Genomic DNA, 17357 nt, shown 5'->3' on the forward strand with positions numbered 1-17357 from the left:
AGGTATCTCTAAATGTGGGCTTCACTTCCAGCTAGCCAATTTGGAAATGTTTTATTATAGAAAATAATAGGTCTGCATTTCCTGATGGACCATAAAAAACAAAATCTTACCAAAACCAAAACTATTTGCTCCTCCAGCCGCATGGCCCGTAAGCAAAAACTGTAAAGCTGAGATCACAAGCGCACTGACAGTAACAATCAGCCGCTTCAAGGCTGCATTATCTGGACCATGGGTGTCCCAACCACCAACAATTTTTTACCCAAGTGGTTAGTTGAGTAACCTGCGTGCATGCTCATGTTTTAAGCATCCAAATCTGGGATTAAACTCAGAATCTGTGTCGTGGTTTGAGCATGCATAATCTATGTATATGTTTGAATATGGTTTGAGACCATAGTCTTCTCTTCAGGAAGTTCAGTATCTGCAGGTGGCACAATCACTGTCCTGTCACATGAACAGAGATGAAAATCTGCAGATTTGGTGATGGCAGTGCTAAAAATAGAGTGAAATCAGACTCTTAAAACCAAGAATGAAGCCTCACAAAGCCAATATAAGTCCTAAGACATACACTGTCATCTTCCTGTCAATGGGAAACAAAATCCAGTAAATATGAAGCAAACTAGAATATACTAACAAGCTACCAAAAAATCCCCCAACAAACTAATAGTAACTGTAAAGCCAAAGACGATGTAGTCTGTAACAACAGGAGAGGCACTGTCTCAAGCAATAGCAGCGAAGAACTGAGGACTGTAGGATGAAAACTTTCCATGTGTTGTCAGTACAGAGTATCAGGGGCATGTGCCCTGTAGAGAAATCTCCCTGTGCAAAACGGTCTGAACTGAACCCCGTGAAACAATCAGATACCCACTGCAGACTGTGAATACAGTCAAACAATCAAAGCAAGTAGAACATCACTAGCCAGCAAGAGGAATATCCTCTGCACTGAACAAAACACCAACACCTTACTTAGTAAATCCTAGACTCTGTACGAAGTATGTCTATGTTATATTTTCTCCAGAGGCAAACTATTTCAGAAATCTAGTTATGGTGTTATACACAACTGAGTTATACACAACTGGTATACACTGGTTATACACAACTGAGATGAGTGAAAACACATGATACAGAGTACAGAATAAATAGCTAGTTACAAACATGCTTTGCCAACAAGTAAATTGCAACCCAGAACTCTATGTGAATCTCGTGCTCAGCATGCTTCTCTGTTTTGTGCTTAGCAGGCTTAGAAGTCCAAGGCACAACAGAAAAAAGCTGATTATTCCAGGCAGACAGTGCAGAGTCCTACCTCATCTCAGTTTCGGCCTAGAGAAAAGTATTACCACAGATGATCAGATGTCTCTATAGCTGGGATGTATGATAACTACTAACATATGTCAAAACAAGTAAGTAAAAGTGTTCTCCTGTACTCTGCTGATTAATGTCACAGAAATATTTAAATAATATAGAAAACAGCAGATCAAATATCAAGGTCTGTGTTACAATCAGCTGTGGCAAACTTTGATTGTAAGAGATGGGAAGTACCTTGAATTGCTGAGATACACAGAGGATTGGAGCTTTTGTTCAGCCATTGGAGCCAGTCATTTAAGACAGTAACATCCTACTCTCCTAACCACTGAGGTCTAGCTACCTAGTTAAAACATTTAGCTTACTTAATCTAGTTAACACTAAGGATAACTATGTTAAATGATGAGAGACACTAGCTGTCTCAATGTTAAGCAATGGTACCTGTTTCATGGTTTGATATGAATCTTGTGACCTAAAAGTTAAAACATTACAACCTTGTCACTTACATAACTGCATATTTCAATCCTGGAAGCAAACACAGGCTTGAATTAGAATTTCTATAATCACACTATACTGTGTACCCCAGTTTCCTACCTATACTAAAGATACACATTATTATTCATTAAACTACCTGCTTTACAGGAAATAGCACCTCACTTAAATGATTAATAATTAGAGTCATAGAATATCTCAAACTGGAAGGGACCCATAGGGATCATTGAGTCCAACTCCCTTGCTCCTTGCAGGACCCTGTAATGATGGTATCAATTAATAATTAATGAGTAATAACTTAGAGTACCTGACTTAAACACAATTACTGTCCAGTAAGTGTCACTACAGAATTGAAGTATAACCTCAAAACCTAAACATAATATATACTTACATTTACTTTCATGTGTGATCTTTAGGAAATATAGCCACTGTCAACCATGGTGTATATAAATGATCTCAAAAGAACAGGCAGTAATTGCTCTTTATACTCAGAGCTATAGTGACAATTAATCTTCATAGCACCTTTAGCTACTTTCATAACGATAATCTGTTTAAATTCAAAACAGTGAAACAAATATGGCACAGTTGATCTGATCCTACACGATTGTTTCAACAGAGTTATTCTGGACTGGAAGTGAATGAGATTAGCATCATACCCAGAGAGATTAATGTCTCCATACAATTCCTAGATGGACTAGCAAGGGTGGCAATTTGCTTATGGCCACAGTGAATCAGCTGCCAAGAATCTGACTTGTAATTTATGCACAATTAAGTCACGGTAAAGAAACATACTAACACATGAAACTAAATGAAATTTAGGATGAAATTTTCAAGTTCATTTAGAATTAAAGCAAGGTTGAGAAAAGACTAGGTTCTTCCTACTGGAAGTTACATTGATGGATTTAGCTCAAAGGTAAGTTAAAGACACTTTTAAATTGGTATGTAAAGATTTAGAAACTGTTTTGCAGGAGGCTAAGGCAGTTTAAGTGTCAGCATCTTGTTGTTACATGTCTGCTAGAAGTTGCTACTTAACAGCAGAGCCACCAAACAGAAATCAGGGTGCAACTCGTGAACATTAGTGCAACATCAACCGCTCTTTAAACTACCAATGAAGATGGTATGAATTAATTTGGGAGCCCACATACTCCATGTCACTACCCCAGCTTTGGGTAATAATCAACTAGTACTGCCAGCAGCAAGTATCAGTCATAACCCATATTTTCTAAACTCAGTTAAAATTACATGGGCAACTCCACTACAACAAGTCTTTCAGGATTAAAATTCACTGATAGGAATCAAATATATTAGATTTGAATATATGTAAGCTTAATACACATTATTAGTGCATTGTAATTTGACAGAGGTAAAAGAAAACCATCAAAAGCACATGAATTTTAATAAGCTGCTTTTAAACAAAGCAGCATTACTTTCTGTAGCTTTCACAACGGAATTAAGGCAAATGCAGTAGTTTAATTTAAAAGCTGGCCATGTATTTTTTAAGCATAATCAGTTTAGTGTTTATGCTTACAACGTAAGAATGAAATCTTCTGTCAGAGTATAAAGTAGGTTACCCCCACAGTTTCAAAGACAAAATAGTTTAAGTTTCCTACTCAAGGACAATCTGGAGTTCAAGGAAATTAAGAGGAAAAAGAAAAAAAAAGGGAACAAGCAAGTGGACCAAACAATGCTGTTCTGCAATGAAAGATGTTTGCAAAGATATGAGCTTTCATGTTTGTCCTTCAACTGAACAGTAAAGGCAACGCATGTACTTGGACATTCAAAGGACTCTGAACAAAGCATGGGGACAGCTTAACTTACAACAGTTGATAAACTGAACTGTTCCCAGCAGTCTGCTCCTCCCATGGCCATATAGGTCTGGGAACTACCAACCAGTCAGCACTTCAAGTATTATCATTTAGAAGGCAAAGTCAAATGGAAAGTGATCTTAAAAAATGCTGTGTTGTAAACTCCAGTGGCTCAGGGACTGACCAGCAAGCAGTCAGGTGGCCATGCAGTGCAAGCTCAGTGGGCCAGAAAGAACTTCATCAGTCACCTCAACAAGCCAGGCATCAGTTCAGATCCCATGCTGGGCAACTGCTCAATGAGCTGAATTACTCATCATCTAAATGCTCAATATATTTGCAAAAAAATCACAAGTATATTTGCAAACTCCTCCCCATCATTCACCCCTACACCTGCAATATACTTTTATATATATATATATATATATATATATATATATATATATTCAGGTTTGAACCTTCCTAATACCTGTTCAAAGTTGATGTGACTATTAATCAGAAATCCAACCAGGGTAAGGAGAAGGCACACGAGGGAAGGTTTTCAAAGGTCAGTAAGGCAACAAGGCAGTCATGCACTTCAAACAAAACAAAACGCAAAAACATCACTCAAAAAAACCTACCCGAACACCACAACTGGGCACTAAACTTCCCATTGCCAGTATACACAGAAAGATAAAGCTGTTCTGCTTTTTATTTCTACAGGCTCTAGACTGTTTTGCATTAACTAGCAACTACAGAATTTCTTTCTGTAATAAAACAACTTAGTTCCATGTTTTCCCTTAAGTATTTTTAAGTGCAAAATAGAAATACATATATCCCTATATTTTTAAACTATAGCAAAGGTTGGAAATAATATAAACAGGAATATTATATCTCACTAAGAAGTTATTCTGAAGTAAACTAAAGAACAAGTATTTCAATACTTTCCAGAATAGCTTATTAGCAAAATTCACTGCATTTTGTGGTTCTAACCTAAATTACAGCTTGACCTAAATTATAGATATTCCAGCCTCTACAATTTACAGTCCAAAACATGAGAGTTTTCCCAACCATTACAGAACTGAACTATTTATACAAAGTTTTAAATTATATATGTTTTTATCTCCATTTATACTATACAGAGCATAAAAGACAGACAAATATAAGTTAACTGAAAGAAAGTATACTGCAGGCCCTCAAATGTCTGAAGTCTAGACAGAGCTTCATTACATCTGGACTGTGGTAGCCAAAGAATCTGAAAATAATCTTCAATTCTTTATCTACTTGCCATGTATTACAGGAGTAAACGGATTTATTACTGAACTTATTGTGTAGAATACAATTTAGAAGATTACCGGTAATGCCGCTGATAGACTGCTTGTTACCTATAAAAAAAAAACCCTCCTCATTTGAAGGGAATTCCAACAGAAGTCATTACTGCTCTGGTTCCAAAAAAGTCAGACAAGATTCGTGTTTCCCTCACCTTTGTGAGGGTGGAGACACACCTCAGTGGAATGGCAGCCCCAAGTTACCAGAGTAGGAACCCTGCACCCTGCTTTCTTCCTTGCCTATTTCATTCCTAAACTGTCAGGAAAAAATCTCAGTCATGATAGGATTACCTTCTCAGGCAATCTTCTGTCAGTTTTCTGCAACATCAAGTAAAGCAATCAAGAGTCAGATCCACATTTATTGCAACAGAAACTTGTCATGCCTAACTTCCAGGTGCTTTACAAAGTCCTCACAGCGGTTTCTCTATCTGATGTTCACACAGATAGCACCCCGAGAAGGGCATTCACAGAATTCAGGAAGCAGAGATAAACTTCACAGCCAAAGTAATATGCTCAAAAAGAGCAGGAATCAAGCAGCACGTATCTCCAAAGGCTAGACAACTAACACCAAGCTCCAAGGCAGCATTTATGCAACAGACTACTACTCAGAATGCTCAGTGATCCATGTTCAAACATGGCCTTCTATAAAATAAAAATTTGAACTGTCTTAAAAAAAAAAAAAAAAGAAGCGCTTAAGTCAACAGCTCAATGACAGTATGCTCATCGGAGAGAAACTGAGGTTCCTGTTCCACTGAGTATTAAAGTATTTTAAATAAGTGATGCAGGATTAACAGAAAAAAGCAAGAGACATTTCTGTGTCAGAAAGCTATACAATCTGCAGTTAGAGATTTACCCATCACTGCCAACTCAGCCTGGAAGGGACAACCAGTCCTCTTCCCCCAAAGTTACTGAACTATCCTTTTCTAAACCTAAGCCATGCTAATACTAGGACACCGCCAGAACATTCGATGCCCTTTACCATCCTACCAGAACTACCAGGATTGCAAGAAAGCCAGTTCTGTGGAGGCAAAGGCATCCAAACCAGCTCTGCACAGACCAGCACCAGCCCAGCCAGGTGCCATTTCCACATGGGTGATGATCCTGCTCCAAGTCTACCCAGGAAGAACACAGGTATATGGCACAACACCTCTGGCTCAAAGCTGACCCCAGTAGACGTGAGGAAGCTCTGCAAGGAGCCACACTGTTGCCCTGCATCAAGTTTTTCACTCTTCTCAGACCCAGGCTAGCCAGGCTATTGGTTAGGTGGAGATAGCAATATTGTATCTAAATTGGGAAGTGTCCTGACTTACAAAGTTAATTCCTGTGTTAATGGGAAGTAATAAACTGCCACCCTCAGCCTCTCAAATCCAACAAAATGAAGAGTAACCACATGAGACACAACATGTCTTATGGCCAGACAAGCAGTGCGTCCATGTCTCAAGGTATGACCAACTGGAAATACTGAAATCAGAAGACAGGTAAGAACTGCAGGTGGTGGTGAGGCAGATAACTGCAGGTTTATGGGCTTCAACTCAGTCATCTGACTTGTGCATGCCTGACTGACGTATCATGTTAGAAAGTGAGTGGATTAGTAAAAGTTTACAGAAATTAGTAATTTTAACAATTTTCATGCAGTACGGTAACAAATGCTTTCCTGAAATTCAAACAGATTGTCTTAGTCCCTAGAAAATCTGTACAAGCTGCTTCTGTCATGCACACAGGTTGACAGGGAGGACAGGATCTTCCGAATGAATTCTGAGTAATGCAGGAGCACAGACCAATACAAGTCAGACACAGCACCAGAAACAAATGACCTGAGAGTCTGAGCCACAAACCAGAGACAGTTCAAAAGAACAACGGAAAACTGGATGGCAGCCTTCGTTTGTTTGTGTTTGGGAAGCTTTCACTATGTATCCAACTTTCTATATACTTAGCATCCACCATGTGCCAATAAATTTTGATTCAGAGTAATTTTCTGTAAAATCATTGCTTCTGGGAAGACCAGTGTGCATGCAAAATGGAAAACCAGGTCTTCCCCTTTAAATTCACTTCTGTAGCGATCACCTTCACTACAGTTTGAAAACATAGAATTGCAATTATTATTATTCAGAGTAGATCATTATTGCAATAGGAAAAGCAATACTTAAGATTTTTTAAGAAGATATACATAAAATCCCTTTTTGAAAAAAAAAAACCAAACAACCCATGGTAATTAATTCCCAAGTATTTGTAACTTATAACATGAGTAGCTACTATACATTTTTGCTCTGTAGACATATATATGCATCTTATTTTTATTTATTAACTTTTATTTACTTTTAATTTTTATTTACTCTGAGATACAAGCCAATCAGAGGCAAGAAAACAAGAAAAACAACTTGCTTTTAAATATTAAAAAAATTATCCCAATTCTAAAGGATTGATGAGGCAGCTGGTAAGGCAAGAAGCTAATTCTTTTATCCCATTACTTTATGATCACTTCTTCCTTCCTCCATATGTAAGATATCTAAATATAAGGAAGGGCTCTCTTAACAAAGCTGGTGATGTTACTACAGGACCCTCTTTCTGCATGCACTACCTCACACTGTATCTCCTTCATCCCTCCAAAATCTCCACCCAAATCCTTGACATTTTAAACACCCTGCCTCCTCCTGCTAGTGAGACCAAAGGGTCAAAGGAGATAGTTTCCCAACAGCTCATTGCTTGCTGTAGCACAGACGAAACTTATGACTACGCGATGGGACAACCTGGTGCGAGCTTTCACCCACCCCTCCCAGAAGCCAGTCTGAGCAGAATCAGGTACATCCCCAGCAACTCCATCACACTGCAGAGACCTTCACCCATGAGAAGCTGGGGGCTGTAAGGAGCTCAAAATTCATGCTTGTACTGTAACCTCACAGGCAGTCAAGGACGCACATTTGCTTCTCCTTCACAGATGCCTCTGATAAAGAGGAGGATGCATCCACCTCCACATAAGAGGCATATGCAACAGCACCTCTTCTTCCCCTTCTCCCAACATCTCATTCCTAGACTGCTGCAGGCAAAAGGCAGCACACACCCCAGGGGTTCACCCCGAGGTGATGCTGCAGCACCCTGCAGCTGACATGGCACTGGGGAAGACAGAGAAACAACACTGTGCAAGTAGTCACTGACAGGCCCACCAAGGACACGGAAAAGGGCCAGAGCAGGTCTTGACCGACCCTACTGCCCAACCGGTAAAGGATCAGACATGTCACAGGGGTGCAATTTCTGCAGGAGACCCCCCATTTCTCTCTAGAACTGCCAAACTATTGACTGTAGAGGCAACCAGTGGGGCAGATGCATGAAGGCCTACACAAAGTCAGCCCAGTTGTTGAGAGAGACCTCCATCCTTATCAGTAACTGCTATCCACCTGCATTCAGAGGCACCTAAGCACCCAAGGGAGGGTGGCAAGCAGCATGCTTGACACAGTAAGGCAGCTGCTGGGACCCCTCCTGTTCTCACCAGTTCTTAATGCCTGTATTACCCAGTGTTTCCTTAACATTTTCCCACAGTGCTCATTTTGTTGGCCATGGTGCATTCCTGCCCCCTCCCCCCCCCCCCATTATCCTCCCTATTTCTCCTGTTCAAAGAACTCAAGGCCACCTTTTCTTCTACCCTTTCATATTATTATCTGTGGGCCATGTTAACCTTCAGCACACAACATTTAGTTTGCAGTTCCAGGCATACTCCTCAGAAATATCTCCACCCCCAGATGCTTAAGCTATGCTTAAAATGGTGCTACTTATACCTTCCTAGCAAAAGCATTGGCTCATATGAACCAGTACAGAGCTGGGACATGGAGTCTGGGTAACGAGGCATTGCTAGGCCATCATGAGGCTGGATGGGTACAGTCCCTCTCTGAAAAGCTGCTTTTAATTTCTGTATGCAGGATACATGTGTGGAGCGCTTAGCCACCAAGTGCTTTGTGAATAGGAGAGTGGTAGTAGTTACTGGGACTGATGAAATCTGGTTGTGCAGGCCCTCTGGGGAATACATCATGGGCCAAACTGGGAAGGATGTGGTTATTCTCTCAAACAACCTGATCTACCAGAAATTTAAGCAAAGGAAAGATGATTTTCCCCCCCCCCCCTCCAGGAAGCTCTTATCTATCTCACTACAGGGATGGAAAGGAGCAGATAAGAGGGTAAGAGGGTATCCTTTCTGTCCTGCAGAGACCAACTATCCAGGCCTGTCCTCTGTATTATAGCAAGTTTCTCTCCCCCCATTTATAGCAGCTGCTTACCTTTCCTTATGCTCCCCTGCACACCTCCCCTTCTTCTAATAGCTAAGCAGAACGCAAGCAAGTTTCCACTTATCTCCTCTATGTAGTTCAGGAGAAGAGAGCAAGCAAGTTACTACTGTGATGCAGCAATCACAGTTATATAGAATACACAGAAAAAATCTAAAAAGGTAAAGGGAGACAGACAAAACAATCATGCTTGCCCCAAAGTGATGGTGAATCAACAGCAAACAGACAGTGAAAGAGAAAAAGGCAGCAAGCTTTGTAGTGCAGACACTCCTACCCCCTCTCATTTGGAATAGAGAGATAAAGAGATGACACTATAGTAGTTTTAGTGTGTCATCTTTAATCATTGCATTGTCACACTGGAAAAGAAAGCATTGACATTTGACTACATCTGCTACCCCACATGCTCCTTTCCCAGACCATTCCCGTTTTGTGGTCTTTATCATCAAAGGCATAGATAACACCCTGCAGCCAAGCTGTCATCCTGAACATCCCATCCATCCTGCAAATGGAAACTAACCTCGCATGCCACCTCCATCTGCATGCAGTAAGGGCCTGGGCTCTGTACAGCCTTATGATCCATGCAGTACTGTGGAAAAACAGCATCTCTCCGTTGCGGGAAGGCACCTAAAACCACCACAAAGCCCTCTTCAGAAAGGGGGCATTGCAATCCTCTTCTAAGGCTAAATTTGTAGAAGACATAAGCATCATGACCCTTGAAAAGAAGCCCATAAGCATACCTTGATGGTTCACCAGGGCCTGCAAGACAATCAAGATGCTGTTGCCAGAGCCGCCATGGGCCAATGCACTGGATGTGAGCTGTTAGAGATGCCTGATCCCACAGTCTGACAACTCATGGACAGCAGAGGGAGGACAGTGTGGGCCACCTATACACAATGGTACACAATTTTGTCCCCTTGTCTACTATTCAAAGAAAGATAACGTGAAGAATGACCTTCAGAATCATGGTCACCACATCACCCTCAGCAGACCTGTCCTCCCTGATCTGATTTGCTACTGATCAGGTGAAGTTCACGAGGTTCCACAGGGCAACAGCCACTTCCTTAAAAACATGGAAGACAATCTTGAAATTGCACGTGACAATGGTGAAGCGTAAGGACAAATACACCTTTATGTCTGAAAGCTTTGTACCCACTGCTGGCTTTCCCCAACTCCAAGGATGATGTGTTCCCACCAGTGTGGGCTCAGCTCCCAAGCCCTAACCACCTCCTATCAATGAAGGCAAAGCAGTTCCAAACTGAGTAGCTCTATCCACGTTTTCCTTCTCTATATGAACAGCTTTAGGGAAGCTTGCACGACTCCATTCACAAGTGTTCTCCTGGATTAGGTTACATCTACAGGACTAAGCCCATCCCTCCACACCTACAGTGCTTTGGTTTGGGCAGTGACCACACTTGGCATACGAGTGTGGAGAAGAGGGGGTCCAAGACACAAGCTACACAATGAGACTTGGGAAGCATCAGGGCTTGCAGCTACATGTGAACACTACACAGCACTGTGGAAGGAACAGCAATCTGCAGGAGACTAGCAACAGCATACCACAGTATTTCCCAGAAAGGTCTGCTGTTGAGAAAGATCTGGAAGACAGTACTCCACAGGCCAACTTCAGATCTCATGAACAGTAGGACTGGCCTAAATCTAGTCCAGAGTAAAACCCCTTAGTCTCATGCAGTGGACAGGTAAGAAGCGTGCTAACAATTTCATCTAGCAATCCACTCCTGTAACACCAAATTACCTGTCAACGTAGACACAGTCTCTGAACGTGGATAAAGATGAGGCTCTGGGAATCACACTGCCAACACCATCCCGAGGAACCCCAGTTACCATCACGTAAATACTCTCTCTTCATCAAGCATGCATTAATCTGGACCCCCATGCATTCTAAGCAGCATCCTCTCAGAACAAGGAGCAAGGTAGTACTATTCACATTATCAAGCGGACGAGGAATGCTATTCAGACAAAGCAGCATTAAATTTTGCAGATGACTGATGTGCTTAAAGCTAGTGTAATAGGATTACACACATTCACCTGTCTGTTTCAGACAATTTAAACAAGCTAATCACACTTGATGAAGGACATCAGTACTACAGGTAACACACACTTTTTTTTTTAGTGGCTGTAGTGTACCCACAGGAATCAGCAATGATGGTTTATGTAATTAACAAGCAGCAATTTATCTGTTCCACCAGTAATTATCTTTCCTGATCACCACTTTGTTCTGATAAGCTAGAAAAGTTACCTTAGTTTGTCCTAAGTAACACATGATGTACAGCATGATACATTTACCACTTTTACACAAGCCTTCCCTGTCCATCAGTACCAGTGACATATGGTAAAGAAACAGAAAAAATGTTTCAAGCAAAATAGAAATATCCCCCTATGCTTGTTCCACTGGGTCAATGCCCATACCTCTGCAGCCCTTCTCCAACTTAGGCTCTGAGGCAGCATCAGGGACAACACGTAACTCCAGGCAGATAGAGAATATTGACTGCTTTCCCAATTGAAGCTGAGCTACCAAAAATTTAAGAGCAGAGAGATTTAAGCTTCAAGTTTTAAGTACTAGTGGTTCACGTATTACACTAGCAATGCTCATGTGGAGTACGAGGGAGAGGCAGGATGCCTGCCTAGAGGTTTCAGTAAATTCACAGCTGTGTTATTTTGCAGAACATCACAGTAACAACCTTCTACACAAAACATCACTTTTTTCCCCAAAACTCCCAACCTACAGAAGGTGGACAGCTTCCTCCTCACTGTGTGTACACACACACACATCTATGTACTGATTTAAGCTTGCCAGAGACCAGGTTTCCAGTTTTTGGAAGTGTCTTTAAAGTGATTACATTAAAAATTTTAACTCACAGAACTTCAGCATTAAGCTTTTGAAGCTATTTCTTAATCCACTTCAAACTGGCTTTTTTAGTTTAAACTGACCTTAGTTCTCACGCAAATCCTCCCACTACTGCAGCCAGCTGCACTGAACTCCCCCGACACACACACATATTCTGGCACATGGTCATGAATTCAGAAGTGAACGGAAGACTCACTACTGAATCATTTTTCCAGTCTGAGGTACTGTATTGTTCTCTGTGGGACATTTTCCAGGGTTTTGTATAGTCTGCTTTAAAAACTCACTGGCAAGACTTTTGCCTTTTTACTTCTACAGACCTGTAGATCTTACCCAGGTCAGGAAGCCTTAAGGGTTTGTCTACGGTGGACACATTCCAGAACTGCAGCAGAACAGATTAAAAGATATGAACAAAAAGTTACGACACATCAATATTGTTTGCCTTGCTGGAATAATGCCTTATGTTGACAACCTGTTCCAGCAATAGGAATTGCTTTGGAATTAGAAGTGATTTGGTTTTGTGGATGGCCACGAGGGGGAGTTACACCTATTTAAGTATAGCTGTAATGAACTACCCTGCTGTGTCCATCCATTTTCCTCACTACACAAACCACAGATCTCCAGCCTCCCAATCTGAGCTAGTAGTAACATGAGCAGTGTTACTGTTAAACTGTTTTGAGATACAGATACGGTAAGCATCTGCAAATAATTAGATTCCACTGTCATGCAGCTGTTTAGCTAACATACACAAAACTTCACACCACAAAGCCATGTGGTTTTACATTCCTAAAATTACCATTTGTTGTATAAACAAAACTAATACAAATATAAAGTAAAACACAAGTAGCCTAAACTCAATCTGCCAAATGGAATGCTTAGGATAAAAAATAAATAAAATGGGGGGGGGGCCAACTGCAAATTATGAATTTTCTATTGCATAAAGTAAGATCCCAGAGGGACTATTGTCACTAGCCAGAACACCCGTAACAGAGACTGTAAGATTTAGTTAGTCTTTTCTCCTGCGCTAATCAGTTCAGTATTCTTGTTTATAGCACATCATTATGAAGAGCTGATACATGAGGCAGAAATGTAAGACCACATATCAGCCAATTTCCTGGAGGACAACCACCACATAGGATGGTGGCTCCACATCATCCTCTCCTGGAGGATTACTATGAAGATACAATCCCAGAAATGCCAATTTAACACCGTTCTGGAAAGCAGAGAAACTGTACAGAAGCCTTTATGTTCCAGCAGATGGAAAGCACAGCTCTTCTGGCTATATAAAACTACTCACAGCAGAAAGCACTTATAGAGCCTTGAGAGTAGGACATGAGAGCACTACCCCAGTTTTCAAGACTGAACTTCACCTTCAGGTGAGACTTGTCCCCCTTGACAAATCTTCATTTTTTTCTGGGAGAAAACACTCCAAATAAGTACTGGGAAGAAGCTTCCAGAGGGGATAGGAGCAGAAAACAGGACTAACATCAAGGTCCTTTCTTCACAAAATTGGATTTCTTTAAGAAGTTTCCACCATGTGCCCCAGGATTGCATGATCAAGCAGCCCGCTCAAGTCAGTTGAGATGAAGTGAGGAAAATATTACAAGCCTCAATCTCAAAACCCAGTGTGTACATCCTAAAACCATGCCCAGTCTTGAGAACAGGCTGTGGGGAGGGGAGGGGGAAGAAAGAGATGGAATCAAAAAACAAAGCCTTTAAGCATTCCTACTGAGGATCAAAAGAACAAAGTTTTAACCAACATACTATTAAAATTCTTTCCTTGGTATGAACAAAGTTTGGACTACCAATTACAGAAAAATTCAAGCTCTTAAAACAACAGAAGTCTCCTTCATCTCCTAACCTGCTGTCTCTTTATGGCTGCAAAGTGAAATTAAACAATATTCCAGAAGTCGATAGCTCCTCCTCCCCTGCTGCAATACCAAATCCCCTGAAAAGCAGAACCCTTTGACAATCCTGATAAAGTTCCCTGTTGCAATCAACCATGGACAAATGATACTGGTACCATTACTGAATACCACATAGAATCATATCAAATGTCTAGGTGACTTTGGTATGCATTGGTCTTCCTCAGAAAAAAGACCCAGGGAAATTTCCTTACCCTTTCACCAGTAAAGCAGCTGTCTGAAAAATTCAGTTTAACCAAGCAGTCAATCATCACTGCTGAATCACAGATAAAGGCAGGCAGATCAGCCCACATATACATTAGGTTGTTTAGAAACGTCTGCACAACACCAGAGTATTGAGGTATAGCAAATTAGAGGCCAGACAGTGGCAATGACAGGACACTAGGAAGCAAATGAAACAGGGTAGGGAAATCAAATCGTAATGGACACTGTTTAGTCAGTTGGCTGAGTAGCAATCAACCACTGCAGTAGTCAGAGGTGTTTATAAGGGAGACAAGATGGAAAAAGAAAGAAAACAACAAAGCTTCTCACTACCATGCAGTCTTTATGAAGTAGCTATACGAGAAGAGGTAAGCCACGAACGCTTTCCAGAAGGAACTCCCTTCATGCAGAAGGCATTCGCTAGGCACAAGTTACTGACTGACAGTTCAGAAAAGTCAGTCATAGCAAACTAATAAAAATGGCTCTTGTGGTCTCTCTGCTGTAACAGCAGCATGACTGGAAGGCACGAATACTGACAAAAGCTGGCTCAACAGCTGTAGTTAAGACACACCAAGTAAGAAGCAGCAGCACACCTGATGAGATAAAGTGGCAGATGCTGCAGAAAGCATTCCTAACAAATGATGACTGGAGAAGGCACTGCACAGAATTTACAACTGAAGACTACAGCCTGCCTTCCAATTTAAAAGCCCGCAATTTATCCATGATCGGCAGCTGAATTCAGTTGCTTGCAAACAGGTATCTTAACACTTAATACCAGAGTTTCCCATACATCTTACACCAGGCTGACAAACGTGAAATGAGACCAAAGCCCTTCCAGGCGGGCAGCTACAGGCCAAACAGGGAATCCTGACTATCCCAAGCAACGCTAAAAAAAAGTTTTGGCAACTGAACCAAGCTCCTCCTCCATTCAGTAAAGAATATGTAAATACGATTTTAGTAGTCACCTCCAATAGCACTTTTTTTTTTTTAACCAGAAATTTCTTCACTTTCAACTCACTTCTGTTTCACTCTCTGCACAGCACAAGATGGTAAGCTTTTCAAGACCTGTGTTAAGATGTTCCCTCTCGTCTTACCACTGAAAAGCCATTATTAAAACAGGTTTAAAACTTGTTTTACAAGCCTCTCACCCAGAGAGGCTCTGGCCCTTTGTAGCTATTGCTATCGGCAAAGCCTTTCCACAAGGTGGCATATTCTCAAGGGAGCCATATGTTACAGTCAGTTCAGGTAAGAAAAGTGTTTGTTTTCACTTTAAAAAGAAGGAAAGAAAAAAAAAAAAAAAGAGAGAGTAGCTCTTTCAGTCAGAAGTTAACAGCATGCAAAGGCCACAATGGAGAATAGAGTTAAGAATAAGTTTAGGTACCTCTCCTTAGCAGATATAAGCTGAGAAAGGAACAAAGAGCAACTTCTAAACATTACTTTTGCACCACCTGAATTCAGGCAGGCCAGGATATCATAAGCTGTGTTCCCAGTGAGCTTCAAGAATTGGTCTGTATATCAGTGAGGTGCCTGGGCTACATGTGATCAGCTCTGCCAAAGAGCTCTGAATAGCCACATCGCTGTGTTACACCCATTCCTCTTTCACTCTAACACGGGATCCAAGGCCGGGGCAGGAAGGGTGTCTATAGTTCCCTTACACAGTGCTTATACAATCAGGGAGCTCTGATGCACTCCAAAAAGATTTAAAGAAACACCTAGTCACTAAGCATGATCTGCCCTGTCATTCAGATATCACAAACCATTTCTTAACCACGAAAAAAAGTTTTTTCACAGTGTCTGTATTTACATACTACAGCGGGGGTGGGAGAACGTACCTCCATTTGGAGAGCAGCCGTGTCCTGATCATAGTGTCCCATGATGTTGGGGAAAAAAGTCATATTGTAAGGCATTCCTGAACACCTGGTAACAGTAATTGGCTCACATGTGAATAAACTGTGCCCTCGCACCAGAGTTAGAAGTAAACTGCAAGCCGCAGAAAACGCAAGTACTCCCATCTTGTTGGGATCTCAACTTCAGCACATAGCTCCGTTCAGCAGTCAGACCAGCTTGGCGCGGGGGTACAAACACACATCTTCCTCTGCTGCTTCCAGCGCAAGGCACGGGCAGTCAGGCAGACGGTCAGGCTCCTCACCGCTGCCGTCGGTATCCCCCCATCGTGGCTGAACGCGATTTTACTAAACCCCTTCTTGCTCGAGCCTGTACGCTGCAGAAGCGGGAAAAGACAGGGCAGAGTCGTTACCAGCAGAAACCACCCGGCCGCGACCACCCGTCGCGGGGCCGAGCCCGGCCTCCTCACGAACCTGCAGGGGAGAGGGCGGCTCCCGCCGGGGCGGCCGCGCACGCCCCGCACCCCGTCCCCGCAGCTCCCCCCGGCCCCCACATACCCCGCGGGGGCCGCGGCACGGCGCTCCCGCTGCCGCCCCGTCCCGTCCCGGGCGGCGCCGCCTCGCCCACCGGGAGCGGTGCGTTTGGCCACCGCTCCCGCCCGGGCCCCGGAGCCACCGCTGCTCCCGACGCGCCGCTGTCGGCGCTCCGTTCCCAGCCCCGCCCTGGGAAGCGGCGCCCGCGAGGCCGGGCGGGGACCCGGCCGAGAAGTCGGCCCAGGAGCCGGGGATCGCCGGGCGCGGCCTCGGCGCCGCATCCCCGCCACGCCCGGGCCGCGCCCCCGCCGCCCCCTCACCGGGACCCGCCTCCCGGCGGGCGCTTCCCCCCCACCTCGGCAGCTGCCCCGCGGAGGAGCCGCCGCACTCACCCGAGCCGGGCCGGCAGCGGCCCCTCCCCGCCGCGGCTGCGATGGCCGCGGCCGCCCCGCGCCACCGACAGGATGTGGCGTCCGGCGGCGGGGGCCGGGGGGGGCGGCGCTCGCGCGATACTTGGCGGGCGGGGGAGGGGCGGCCCGCACCTGCCCGCCCGCCCGCCCGCCCCGGCTGCGGGCCGGGGTCGCCTCCCGGCACGGCGGGGCCCCCCTCCGGGCCGCCGGGTGCCGCCGGCAGCAGTGGCCCGGCCCCGCCACCGCCACCGCCTCCGCGGGGTCCCGAGGCGCGCGGGCCCGTCCGCGCCGCAGCGGCCCTGGGGTGCGAGCGGAGCCTCAGGTGAGGAAGTCCCCGGGGCCCGGCGCGCGGAAGCGAACGGCACCTAAATCCTTGCAGCCAGCGCCTGGCACTTGGGTGTTCACACAG

At 43.7% G+C, this 17357-nt stretch overlaps 1 protein-coding gene across 3 annotated transcripts in view; it reads right to left on the minus strand.

Moving 5' to 3' along the window:
• FZD6 (frizzled class receptor 6) overlaps nt 1–17029 on the minus strand; it is a 33673-nt gene extending 16644 nt beyond the window's left edge. Inside the window, exons 1-2 of one of the 3 annotated variants that reach the window (XM_074898611.1) lie at nt 16931–17029; nt 15993–16381 (exon numbers count right to left, since the gene is read on the minus strand). In XM_074898611.1, coding sequence (XP_074754712.1) covers nt 15993–16172 — 180 coding nt within the window. In that variant the 5' untranslated portion in view covers nt 16173–16381; nt 16931–17029. Of the gene's footprint in view, nt 1–10924; nt 11028–15992; nt 16382–16930 lie in introns of those variants that run through there. The other 2 variants (XM_074898613.1, XM_074898612.1) reach the window with 2 other exon arrangements.
• Nucleotides 17030–17357: the final 328 nt, after the last annotated feature.

Source organism: Athene noctua, chromosome 2, assembly GCF_965140245.1.
Source record: "Athene noctua chromosome 2, bAthNoc1.hap1.1, whole genome shotgun sequence".
Taxonomy (NCBI): Eukaryota; Metazoa; Chordata; class Aves; order Strigiformes; family Strigidae; genus Athene; species Athene noctua.